The 12,500-nt window shown below is 46.9% G+C and overlaps 2 protein-coding genes across 7 annotated transcripts in view; one reads left to right on the forward strand and one right to left on the reverse strand.

The window, feature by feature from the left end:
* Nucleotides 1-5,052, forward strand: part of LOC130540093 (calpain-1 catalytic subunit-like) — a 9,590-nt gene extending 4,538 nt beyond the window's left edge. Inside the window, exons 7-20 of one of the 4 annotated variants that reach the window (XM_057058987.1) lie at nucleotides 1-4; nucleotides 93-178; nucleotides 967-1,041; nucleotides 1,143-1,303; nucleotides 1,398-1,564; nucleotides 1,640-1,651; nucleotides 1,751-1,959; nucleotides 2,039-2,231; nucleotides 2,401-2,458; nucleotides 2,553-2,614; nucleotides 2,940-3,153; nucleotides 3,997-4,128; nucleotides 4,287-4,339; nucleotides 4,447-5,052. The exon at nucleotides 1-4 is cut by the window's left edge and continues 71 nt beyond it. In XM_057058987.1, coding sequence (XP_056914967.1) covers nucleotides 1-4; nucleotides 93-178; nucleotides 967-1,041; nucleotides 1,143-1,303; nucleotides 1,398-1,564; nucleotides 1,640-1,651; nucleotides 1,751-1,959; nucleotides 2,039-2,231; nucleotides 2,401-2,458; nucleotides 2,553-2,614; nucleotides 2,940-3,153; nucleotides 3,997-4,128; nucleotides 4,287-4,339; nucleotides 4,447-4,473 — 1,453 coding nt within the window. In that variant the 3' untranslated portion in view covers nucleotides 4,474-5,052. Of the gene's footprint in view, nucleotides 5-92; nucleotides 179-966; nucleotides 1,042-1,142; nucleotides 1,304-1,397; nucleotides 1,565-1,639; nucleotides 1,652-1,750; nucleotides 1,960-2,038; nucleotides 2,232-2,400; nucleotides 2,459-2,552; nucleotides 2,615-2,939; nucleotides 3,154-3,996; nucleotides 4,129-4,286 lie in introns of all 4 variants that reach the window. The other 3 variants (XM_057058988.1, XM_057058989.1, XM_057058986.1) reach the window with 3 other exon arrangements.
* Nucleotides 3,361-12,500, reverse strand: part of tpo (thyroid peroxidase) — a 39,213-nt gene continuing 30,073 nt past the window's right edge. For all 3 annotated transcript variants that reach the window (XM_057058982.1, XM_057058984.1, XM_057058983.1), the window contains 2 exons: nucleotides 3,561-3,657; nucleotides 3,361-3,490 (listed from right to left, as the gene is read on the reverse strand). In XM_057058982.1, the coding sequence (XP_056914962.1) occupies nucleotide 3,490; nucleotides 3,561-3,657 (98 nt within the window). In that variant the 3' untranslated portion in view covers nucleotides 3,361-3,489. The remainder of the gene's footprint in view (nucleotides 3,491-3,560; nucleotides 3,658-12,500) is intronic.

Consider the following 12,500-nt stretch of genomic DNA (forward strand, 5'->3'; position numbering starts at 1 on the left):
ACAGGTAAATACCTGCATCTGTCGGGCTGTGTCGCTTAATAAGGGGAATTGGAGGAGGCTTAATTGAATGATTTCCTTCTCTTGGTGGTCAGCTCATGAGCCAGGGGAGGCAGGTGAACCTGGTGCGTTTATGGAACCCCTGGGGCCAGGGAGAGTGGAATGGAGACTGGAGCGACGAGTAAGAATCAGACCAGGATATTATTCTGGTCATAATGCATAGGTCAAAGGTCATGGGGACATGCCGCTCGGGACACCAGTTCAGGCGTAGAAATACCTGTGTAGATGGAGGAACCCTCCTGTGTTATATCAGACTTTCAATTGGGGCGCGGCCGCTGAGGGAGTGTGTGGCATGAGAACTTCCTCTGCAGCTGCTGGTCTGAGCAAATCCAAGCTGTGGAATGTGATGTGCAGGCGGGAATGATATCAAAAAGCTTTGCAAGAACACATTTTGATCTTTAAAGGTCCGGTTGCATAACTCATATTTCTTTGATAAGCAGACAAGCAAAAACTGGCCCCGAGTCTCTGACAGAATTCTCTCAGTGGGCCTTCAGAACTACTAAATGAGAAATGACGCTGCTTATTCAACTTTAATCCCTGCATTTATGTTGCAAACACTGTCACACCCAGTTTGGGAGATTAGCAGGATTCTAAACTTGTATTAAAGTGAAGGTGTCTCCTGACCTTTCCCCACAAAGAAAGCAGCTGCCACACCTTAAGAGGTACCTGTTGAGGTTTCCCGTCTAGAACAGGAACCGAGTCTATAGAAATTGTATTAAATTGATCGCTTCACGTATTGTTGTCAGAAAAGTAGCAGATATACTTGCTAATAGGGCGAAAAAATGACAGAACTGGATCTTTCTTCCAGACAAGCAAGATGGTGCAGATGTTCCACTGGCTCACAACACTTGAAGGTGGCTTTAACCTTATTCCTTTTTTCTTTTTGTTTTGATCAAATGATCCTCAAAGGTCACGTTTGTGGAACACTGTGAGCTCTGAAGATCGCGAGATGTGCCACCACATGCAGAACGATGGGGAGTTCTGGTATGTTCATCATGCACAACAAGACACAACATCTCCCAAACTGTTCATTTCAGAAGCTCCATGGTGGGTGGAAGCAACACAAATGTCTTTTGTGTGGACAGGATGGCGCTGGAGGATTTCTGCAGGTTCTTTGCAGACCTCGACATCTGCTGCCTATGTCCCGACTTCCTGGATGGAAGCTCTTCCTGTCACTGGAGAAGCTCCTGCTATGAGGGCAGATGGGTGGCAGGAATCACTGCTGGAGGATGCATCAATAACATCGGTAGTTCGACACCTCTCGCCCCTCCTGGGCTCGTCACATCTACCGAAAGATGTAAAAGGATTCGTTCTGATCTCTGGTATGTTTGTCCCCCCAGAGAGCTTCTGGACTAATCCGCAGTATCGGGTTAAAGTGGACAAACTGCTGAGTGAATGTTCTTCAAGTGATAATGACAAGACTATGCTGGTGTCTCTGATGCAAAAACCGGACAAGAGAAACAGGCGTCTGGTCCAAAACCTCCATATCGGCTTCTCTGTATTTGAGGTCAGTTTGACCATTTATAGATTTTTGGGAGGAGCTACTGAAACATCTTAACAATGTTTTGATTTGGTCTTCAAGGTGACGGATGAAGTGAGTCATATTTTCCCATCATACACTCAGCTCTGCTGCTCTCCTGGGATCTTCCCGTTGATCAAGTTAAGTTCCACTGATTGATTCTTTGTGTTGCAGTACAAGTCACACACTGGCAAGTTTCCAGCCTCCTTTTTCCAGGGAAATACTCCAGTCGGACAAAGTAAGACGTACGTGAACGCCCGTGAGGTGATGGAGCTGATGGCACTGAAGCCTGGGGAATACCTGATCGTACCTTCCACCTTCAACCCCAACGAGACGGCCTCGTACCTCCTGACCATCTTGTCCAAAGCCGAGACACACGTCCAGTGAGTCACTCACGAGTTAAAGCTCCTGCTAGAGCCAGACTTGTTGGAGTTTAACCACAGATTTGGTTTTTGCTCTCAGTGAGAACTCTGAAAGACACGACCATGATAACGAGCACGCTGCAGACGAGGTGTGTTGCCGTGGTGATGGACCGAGTTCTCACTCTAACTTTGGTGATCAAACAGCAGCCAATGTTTTACAGACCAACACTCCTGATGACAACGGAACCGACGACTCCAGTAAGGAGAGTGACTTCAATGAGTTCTCTGACGAGGTAAAGTGTGTGTGTGTGTGTGTGTGTGTGTGTGTGTGTGTGTGTTTGGGTGTGTGTGTGTGGGATTATACCAGTTCTCAGTTAACCAGGACAGAGGCTCAGGGGGTTTCAGGGTGGTGTTGTTGGACTCTGGTCACGGTGGATCTTCTTTCTTTTGGGGTTCTTCCAGTATGATGAAGTGGATGCTGAGCAGCTTCAGAAGCTTCTGAATGAGAGGATCCTGAACGGTCTGGACTAAATAACTGAGCTCACTTGTACTATCTTCAAACTGCTCGTTATCATGATTATTATTACCATCTTTGTTATTATCTTTGTAATTAGGGGACTTGAAATCCGGAGGCTTCAGCACCGATGCCTGTCGCAGCATGGTGGCACTCATGGACGTATCCTATCTTCTTCAGCCTCCTCTGTGGCTCTTCACTCCTTCTATTACTTTACAGAAATGAACTTGGACTTGTTCTTCCCCGAAGGCTTCAGGTCCTTTTTCAATGCTACAATGATGGTTGTAGTTTTAGGAGCTTAAGCTGAATTTGGCATGTCCCACCTGAGCTTCGTGAACGTTACTGAGTCACAGAAAGATCTGACAGGTGAAGCCTTGTTCTGCCTTCCTGCAGTAATAACAGCTGTATGAGAACAGCTCCAGGTGTGCTGACCTTTAAATGAACATGAAGCAGCATGCTCCAAACCAAGTCCTTAATGTCCCATTAGACATCAGTCACAGGAAAACTGAACCGACGGGAATTCTTACGCCTCTGGAGGAAGATCCTTGCACTCAAGGTAAAATCAAGAAAAGAACAAACTGGGCTGGTCGTGATTCTCAGGGGTTCTCCTTGTGTCAACCAGGACATTTTCGTCCGTACTGATGATTCCAACACAGGAACGCTGCCACTCAACAAGCTGAGGAATGCAGTCGAGGCTACAGGTAAATCATCGGACTCTTTGCATGATCCCTCATCCCGCACCTTCAGTAGCGGACCAGACACAAGCACCAGGAACCACATCTAGACAGTGGAGTCATCACGAGTGTCATGTGTAGGCCTAGAGGATCCTTGACATTGGTGAGCTCTGGGTTTTTGTTACGATCTGCGGACACGAATCGAGACCCCAAATGCAGACACACATGATAGGGTGAGGTTGAAAACAGGTTTACTGAGGTCCAAGTTCTGAACAGAGCCACAGGGTGCAGGTGAGTGACAAACCCAGTCAGACTGGAGCAGGCTGGGCGGCGCTGGGCGGCGCCAGCAGGCGTCCGAGACGATCTGCAGGAAACACCAACGATTCGTTCCAGACAGGTAACGTGCAAACAGCGTTTTCGGAGCCAGGCTGTACCACGGGGGGTTAGGCAGGCGTGGGTAATGACAGGAGATCGCCTTCAGGTGTCCTTGCTCGCCCCACGGAGGAGAGGCAGGAAAGCGCTCCGCCCAGCCTGAAAACAGACAAACAAGGGACAGAGAGGGAAAACTCGGGACTCCCAACAGTTTTAAGGTGGGGCCCTCATGGAATGTAGCTTTGACATGTGTGTGTAAACCTGAAATGGAAGAGCTCTGCCTACAAAAGACACCAACAAATAACCTGCTTAGCATTACAGATAATAGTCTTTATAGAGAGGGAACTCCCAGGGTGGGGTCGGGTCCTGTCACTCACCTTCAGAGTTTTATCAGCTCAATCATTTAAGAACTCCCATTGTGATTTGAATGTCAAGTTTTCTTTCAGCGGCCTCGTCAAACTCTAATTATTCAGCTGTGCTTTGGTTCCCTGAATGCAGGAAACAGGCTGAACGATGACCTGCTGAATTTGATGGCTCTGCGTTATGGTTCCACATCTGGATCTCCAGATTCTGGAGTCATAACGCTGGAAAACTTCATCAGCCTGATGCTTCGCTGGGAGAGCATGAACCGTGAGTCCGTTCACACGTGCCCGGTTGAAATAGGACAAAAGAAGGGTTCATTTCATGGGTTTCAGAATTACAGGGGACACATCGTGTGTCTTTTAGACTCATTTCTCCAGTTTGTCCAGTTTCAGGGAATGAACACCTTTGTGTCTCTTTTCCAACAGAAATCTTCAGCCAGCTGTCTGATGGGCTGTTGCTGACTCTGCAGAAAGCTGAGGTAGATCCACCACACCCTAAAGTGAAGCTCTAACAAACCCAATTAAGCTGCAGGAATCCTCTGGTGCTTGGAATTTAGTAATAATCTGTCATGTGTTTAAATTGCAGTGGGTGTATTTGTACATGTACGGCTGACGGCTGGAGCAACATTCTTCTTTCAGAGGACTCTGACACCATAATTATCGGGCAGTTTTCTGGGTCAGCTGAGCTTCTTTTCTCTCTTTCTCATGTTCTTCAAATGGAGCATCAAAAATAAGGTGTAAACACAAGAGAAATATCGTTAAATCATTGCAGTTGTTTAAAGCCTGGACTTGAACATGACGTCCAGGAGGGCTGACTGTTCATTATTGCTTTTTAAAGCTCATTCCATCTGACTGTGGGCCTTTAAAAATGATGAACATGACCTCAGTAACATGAATATCAAACAGGCCCCGCCCACTCCTGCATGATGAAATGCCTGTTAACAATCTCTGAATTAGACCTGCATATATTTTGAGATATTTTTGGGTACTGGGTACTTGGGTACGGTGTTTATCCTCTTTTTTAATGTACCCATTTTTAAAATCCTTTTCCATAATAAACTCACCATCACCAAAAGGTGAAGTGTGTTATGATCCTGGTTTGGTGCTGCACCGTTCCTTGTCTGTTTCCCACACGATCAGGCTAACGTTCACTGTACTTTTAAATATTAGAAATAAACCTTTATCTTTCCTCTATTGTCTGCATTCTTTTTAGCACGTTGGCGCAAATTGCACTGCAGATTGTAACGGAACCATCTGACCAGACTGACGCTTTTAGCCTTTAGCCAACACAAAAAACAGCTTTTGAACTTGCTCCAGGATCTTTCTGCCAATGTGGCGGCCTTCTCTGTCCGGCCAGCACGGCCTCGGCTCCCGGGCACCGCTTCGCTGTCCTCCTCGAGCTCGGCTTCTCTGCTGCCGGTGTCGTGGGCTTGTGCCACACCTCGTGAGCCCCTTGTTCTCATTTCCAAGTGTTAATCTGGAGAGGTAGGCTTGTGCCTCAGCTTCCTGGTGCAAAGTTCGTATGTGTTCGACCTACATTCGGTGGTGTATGCCTCAGATAGACAAAAGATAGCTTTTGTTGTCAATCTGCTATCCGACGCACAATGGGCGACGGTCGCCATAGAAAAGCGTGTTACCACCAGTTACCACAAGTATTCGATTTTGGAGCAAACGGCTGCTTCATCTACCTCAAGGTGGTGAAGGTGGTGCTCTGCTTAGTACTGCAGACTAGAACTCCAGTTTGATGATAATTATTGTCAAATCAAATCAAATAAATCAAATCAAATATAGCGTCTTATACAATCAAAATTGTTTCAAGGCGCTCTCCAGAATCCCAGGGCCTGACCCCAGACAAGCAACAGTGGCAAGGAAAAACTCCCCTTTAACAGGAAGAAACCTTGAGCAGGACCAGGCTCATGTAGGGGGACCCTCCTGCTGATGGGGGGGGGGTAAAGAGAGAGGAGAAGGGGGAGGACAGGTAGAGGATAGGATAGGTAGGAGAGGAGAGGAGAGGAGAGGGGTAGAGGAGAGGAGAGGAGAGGAGAGGAGAGGAGAGGAGAGGAGAGGAGAGAGGAGAGGAGAGAGAGGAGAGGAGAGGAGAGGAAACCATGACCCAGTGGAGTGACAGAGGCCTGTCAGGTGATCATGTTTCCGGACCCCGGCAGCCTCGGCCTATAACAGCATAACTAAGATGTGACCTAACGATTAGACGACCCCCTAGGTATGATAATCTGTCTGTCTATGATAGTAACTGGAACTACTGAATTAGTAACAATAAGCTTTTTCAAATAGGTAGGTTTTGAGTCTGATCTTAAAAGTAGCGATGGAGTCAGCCTCCCGTACCTGGACAGGGAGCTGGTTCCATAGCAGGGGGGCCTGGACAGGGAGCTGGTTCCATAGCAGGGGGGCCTGGACAGGGAGCTGGCTCCATAGCAGGGGGGCCTGGTAGCTAAATGCTCGGCCCCCCATTCTACTCCTAGAAACTCTGGGAACCACAAGTAGACCAGCATTCTGAGAGCGGAGCGGTCTATTGGGCTGGTAAGGTATCACTAGCTCCTCCAGGTAGGATGGAGCTAGGCCTCTGAGGACCTTGTAGGTCAGAAGAACGGTTTTAAAAACTCTTCTAAATTTAACGGGCAGCCAATGAAGAGACGCCAGTACAGGAGTAATGTGACCTCTGTGGTCAATACCTGTCAGAACTCTGGCTGCAGCATTTTGGATCAACTGGAGGCTTCTTAAAGAGTTGTTTGGACACCCTGATAATAAAGAATTACAATAGTCCAGCCTGGAAGGAACAAATGCTGGACTAACTTTTCAGCATCACGCTGCATCAGCAGCTTCCTGATCTTTGAGATGTTCCTCAGGTGAAAAAAGGCACTTCTAGAGACTAATTTAATGTGGGAGTTGAAGGAGAGAGTTTGATCAAAAGTTACTCCTAGATTCCTCACAGAGAGACTAGATGTTAATGAGATCCCATCTAGAGTGATCATGTGATCTAATCTATCCCTGAGAGGTTCAGGACCAAACACCATGACCTCAGTTTTTCCTGGGTTAAGGAGGAGGAAATTTGAAGACATCCAGGACTTTATGTCTTTAAGACAGGTCTGGAGCTTCACTAACTTCTCTGTCTCCTCTGGTTTCATGGATAAATAAAGCTGAGTGTCATCAGCATAACAATGAACATTTATCCCATGCTGCCGAATAATGTTCCCTAAGTGAAGCATGGACAAGGTGAAGAGGATTGGTCCAAGTCCAGAACCTTGAGGAACTCCATGGCTAACCCGACTGTATGAGGAGGGAACGCCATGGACATGAGCAAACTGGTATCTATCAGATAAGTATGATCTAAACCAGTCTAGTGCTGTCCCTTTAATCCCAATCACATGTTCCAGTCTATGTAACATGATGCTGTGATCAACTGGATCAAAAGCAGCACTGAGATCCAGCAGAACCAGCATAGAGACCAGTCCATGATCGGAAGCTACGAGAAGATCATTAGTGACTTTAAGTCAGGACTAGATCTAGGGTGTGGTTGAAGCTATGAGTTGGTTGGTTTATCTGCTGGAGGAAACCAGCTGACTCAAGTAATGAAATGAAGCCATTTCTAAAGCTGTCATTTACAACGTCTACATGGATGTTAAAGTCTCCAATGATAATGAGTTTGTTCTAAGGACCAAGTCAGGTAAGAAATCAGAGAACTCAGACAGGAACTCTGAATGTGGCCCAGCAGGGGGCCGATATACAACTACAAACAGAAGTGGCTTTTCTGTCCTCCAGTTCAGGTGGGTGATGCCAAGAGTCAGGCTTTCAAATGAACTGAAGCCATGTTTTGGTCTGGGATTAATTAATAACTTGGAGTGATAGATTGCTATTAATTTTAATAAGATTATGGTGATTGACCGCTCCCCTGCTCTGTGCTTGGTGAACTTTTAACCGTGGAACAGAGACTACCTCTATAGTGTTAAATATGTTATTGTTGGTGGATGAGGGTTCTATGGAAGCAGCAGAGAGGTGTGTAAGACTACAACTCTGCATCTGGTCTGGACCCTGGATTGTCAGGTCACTTTGGGCCTAATAAAATTAGCCAAGTTACTAGAAATGAGAGAAGCACCATCTCGTGTGGGATGGACACCGTCTCTCCTAATCAGACCAGGTTTTCCCCAGAAGGTGCTCCAACTGTCTATAAAGGCCACCTGGTTTTCGGGGCACCACCGTGACAGCGACGAAGCGACGACATGCGGCTAAACATCTCCCCGCTGGCCAGATTGGGGAGGGGACCAGAGAATGCTACGGAGTCCCACATCGTTTTTGCGTAGTTACACACCGACTCCAAGTTAATTTTAGTGACCTCCGACTGACGAAGCCGGGTGTCGTTGGCTCCGACGTGAATAATAACTTACCAAATTTACGATTACGTCTCGCCAGCAGCCATAAATTTGCTTCTATGTTGCCCGCTCCGGCCCCCGGAATGCACCTAACTGTGGTCGCTGGAGTCGGCTTCACGTGGCGCAAAACAGAGTCGCCAATTACCAGGGTCGGTTTCTCAGCGGGTGTGTGCCGCCGAGTGGGGAAAAGCGGTTAGCCACGGGAAGTAGTTGGTGGTGTGCACCGGGCCTTTGTTTGGGGCTACGCTTCCTACGAACCGTCGCCCAGCCGCCCTGGCTAGCCGGCTGCTCGGCTGCTGCCGGGGGACCGCTAGCTGTAGCTACGCTAGCGGCTCCGCAGCAGCTAGCTTACCCTGGCTACTTGACGCAACTCCAGCTAACTCCAAGCTGCGGAACCGCGTCTCAAGCTCGCCAAGTCTCGCCTCCATAGCCATAAATAAACTACACTTTCTGCACCTATTCCTTCACTAAGGGAGGCAGAGGAGAGTAACTAAACATTTCACACTCTGAACAGACGAGACACGGGTTTGAAAACAGACGGTGAGGCCATGCTAACGCTAGTAATCGGCGAAAACCCTGTATTGTTTATATGGGTTGTTTCTCACTGTTGATATCAGGTGACTAGAATGTCCCAAGTGTTCAAAATTTTAAGTAAAGTGAATACAACACACCAAGGTTCAATATTAAAATCAAATCAATCAAATCAATCTTTATTTATATAGCGTCTTATACAATCAAAATTGTTTCAAGGCGCTCTCCAGAATCCCAGGGCCTGACCCCAGACAAGCAACAGTGGCAAGGAAAAACTCCCCTTTAACAGGAAGAAACCTTGAGCAGGACCAGGCTCATGTAGGGGGACCCTCCTGCTGATGGCGGCTGGGTAAAGAGAGAGGAGAGGAGGGAGGACAGGTAGAGGATAGGATAGGTAGGAGAGAGAGGAGAGGGGTAGAGGAGAGGAGAGGTAGAGTGAAGGGGAGGGAGAGGAGAGGAGAGGAGGAGGAGGGAAAGAGGAGAGGAAAGAAGAGGAGAGGGAGAGGAAGGAGAGGAAGAGGAGAGGAGAGGAGAGGAGAGGAGAGGAGGAGGAGAGGAGAGGGGAGGAGGAGAGGAGAGGAGAGGAGAGGAGAGGGAGGAGAGGGAGAGGAGAGGCACAGAGCACAGAAACACACACAAAAAATATGCACAATCACTTCAACGGGGCCGAGGTCATTATGCAGCTCCGATGGCGGTGATACCTGTAAATAGATAGAGGGGGGGGGGGGGGGGGGGGGGAGAAGCAGAAAAAACTACACAAGAATCAGCATAACTAGTCTGCTTGATGAGGAGAGGAAGGAGAGGAAAGGAGAGGAAACCATGACCCAGTGGAGTGACAGAGGCCTGTCAGGTGATCATGTTTCCGGACCCCGGCAGCCTTGGCCTATAACAGCATAGCTAAGATGTGACCTAACATTAGACGACCCCCTAAGTATGATAATTGTCTGTCTATGATAGTAACTGGAACTACTGAATTAGTAACAATAAGCTTTTTCAAAGAGGTAGGTTTGAGTCTGATCTTAAAAGTAGCGATGGAGTCAGCTCCCGTACCTGGACAGGGAGCTGGTTCCATAGCAGGGGGCCTGGTAGCTAAATGCTCGGCCCCCATTCTACTCCTAGAAACTCTGGGAACCACAAGTAGACCAGCATTCTGAGAGCGGAGCGGTCTATTGGGCTGATAGGGTATCACTAGCTCCTCCAGGTAGGATGGAGCTAGGCCTCTGAGGACCTTGTAGGTCAAAAGAAGGGTTTTAAAAGTATTCTAAATTTAACGGGCAGCCAATGAAGCGACGCCATTACAGGAGTTATGTGATCTCTTTTGTCAATACCTGTCAGAACTCTGGCTGCAGCATTTTGGATCAACTGGAGGCTTCTTAAAGAGTTGTTTGGACACCCTGATAATAAGGAGTTACAGTAGTCCAGCCTGGAAGTAACAAATGCATGGACTAACTTTTCAGCATCAGGCTGCGTCAGTAGCTTCCTGATCTTTGAGATGTTCCTCAAGTGAAAAAAGGCACTTCTAGAGACTAATTTAATGTGTGAGTTGAAGGAGAGATTTTGATCAAAAGTTACTCCTAGATTCCTCACAGAGAGACTAGATGTTAATGAGATACCATCTAGAGTGATCATGTGATCTAATCTATCCCTGAGAGGTTCAGGACCAAACACCATGACCTCAGTTTTTCCTGGGTTAAGGAGGAGGAAATTTGAAGACATCCAGGACTTTATGTCTTTAAGACAGGTCTGGAGCTTCACTAACTTCTCTGTCTCCTCTGGTTTCATGGATAAATAAAGCTGAGTGTCATCAGCATAACAATGAAAATTTATCCCATGCTGCCGAATAATGTTCCCTAAGGGAAGCATGTACAATGTGAAGAGGATTGGTCCGAGTACGGAACCTTGAGGAACTCCATGGCTAACCCTACTGTATGAGGAGGGAACGCCGTGGACATGGGCAAACTGGTATCTATCAGATAAATATGATCTAAACCAGTCTAGTGCTGTCCCTTTAATCCCAATCACATGTTCCAGTCTCTGTAACAGGATGCTGTGATCAACTGTATCAAAAGCAGCACTGAGGTCCAGCAGAACCAGCATAGAGACCAGTCCATGATCGGAAGCTATGAGAAGATCATTAGTGACTTTAAGAAGTGCTGTTTCTGTGCTGTGGTGAGCTCTAAAGCCTGACTGAAACATCTCAAACAGGCTGTTCCTCTGCAGGTGCTCCAGTAACTGAGTCACCACCACCTTCTCTAGAACTTTAGAGATAAAAGGAAGGTTGGATATTGGCCTATAATTTCCCAAGACATCAGGATCCAGTGATGGTTTTTTAAGCAACGGCTTAATCACTGCCACCTTGTAGGACCGGGGTACATAACCTGACACTAAAGAACCATTGATCTGGTCCAGGATAGAACTGCCTATCAGTGGTAGAACATCCTTCAACAGGTGTGTTGGGATGGGATCTAAAAGACACGTAGTGGTCTTGGATTTCTGAATTAGCGATGACGCCTCAGAAAAATATATAGGGCTGAAGGAGCTTAAGGGCTCGTTGGAGACCCTGCATGTTCCCACAGTCGGCACATCTGGTGATGGTCCAGTTGTTGGGATGGCCTGGTTAGCTTTCTCTCTGATAGCTAGAACTTTATCAGTGAAGAAGCTCATGAAGTCTTCACCACTAAGGGAAGAAGGGATACGTGGATCTAAAACACTGTGACTCTTGGTTAATTTGGCCACAGTGCTGAAGAGAAACCTGGGGTTGTTTTTATTTTCCTCAATCAAAGAAGAAAAATAAGCTGTTCTAGCCTTGCGAAGGGCCTTTTTGTAAACTAATAGACAGTCTTTCCAGGCTACATGGTAGCTGTCTATCTTACAAGAATGCCACTTCCTTTCCAGTCTTCGCACTTTCTGCTTGAGGGTCCTGATATGTGAATTATACCAGGGGGCACACCTCCTCTGATTTACTATTTTCTTTTTCAGGGGGGCAACAGAATCAAGCGTGATTCTCAGTGAGGTTGCTGCACCTTCAGCAATAGAGTCAACCTCAGCAGGGCTAAGATTATAATGATTGATCCCTGGGGAAACACACGGTGGTCCTGGGATCAGCACAGGGATCACTTCCTTAAACTTAGCTACAGCATTATCTGAAAGACATCTGCTATAGTAAGACTTTGTTCTGAGCATAGAAGAATCCTTAATCATAAATGTAAAAGTGATCAAAGAATGGTCTGACAGGACTGGGTTCTGAGGGAACACTGACACATGTTCTACCTCAACACCATAAGTCAGGACTAGATCTAGGGTGTGGTTAAAGCTGTGAGTTGGTTGGTTTATCTGCTGGAGGAAACCAACTGACTCAAGTAATGAAATGAAGCCATTTCTAAAGCTGTCATTTATAACGTCCATATGGATATTAAAGTCTCCAATGATAATGACTTTTTCCGTTCTAAGGACCAAGTCAGATAAGAAATCAGAGAACTCAGACAGGAACTCTGAATGTGGCCCAGCAGGGGGCCGATATACAACTACAAACAGAAGTGGCTTTTCTGTCCTCCAGTTCAGATGAGTGATGCCAAGAGTCAGGCTTTCAAATGAACTGAAGCTATGTTTTGGTCTGGGATTAATTAATAACTTGGAGTGATAGATTGCTGCCACTCCCCCTCCTCGACCAGTAACACGTGGAATATGATAATTAAGATGGGTAGGAGGAGTAGATTCATTTAAG

This window comes from Takifugu flavidus, chromosome 16 (genome assembly GCF_003711565.1).
Source record: "Takifugu flavidus isolate HTHZ2018 chromosome 16, ASM371156v2, whole genome shotgun sequence".
NCBI classification, from domain to species: Eukaryota; Metazoa; Chordata; class Actinopteri; order Tetraodontiformes; family Tetraodontidae; genus Takifugu; species Takifugu flavidus.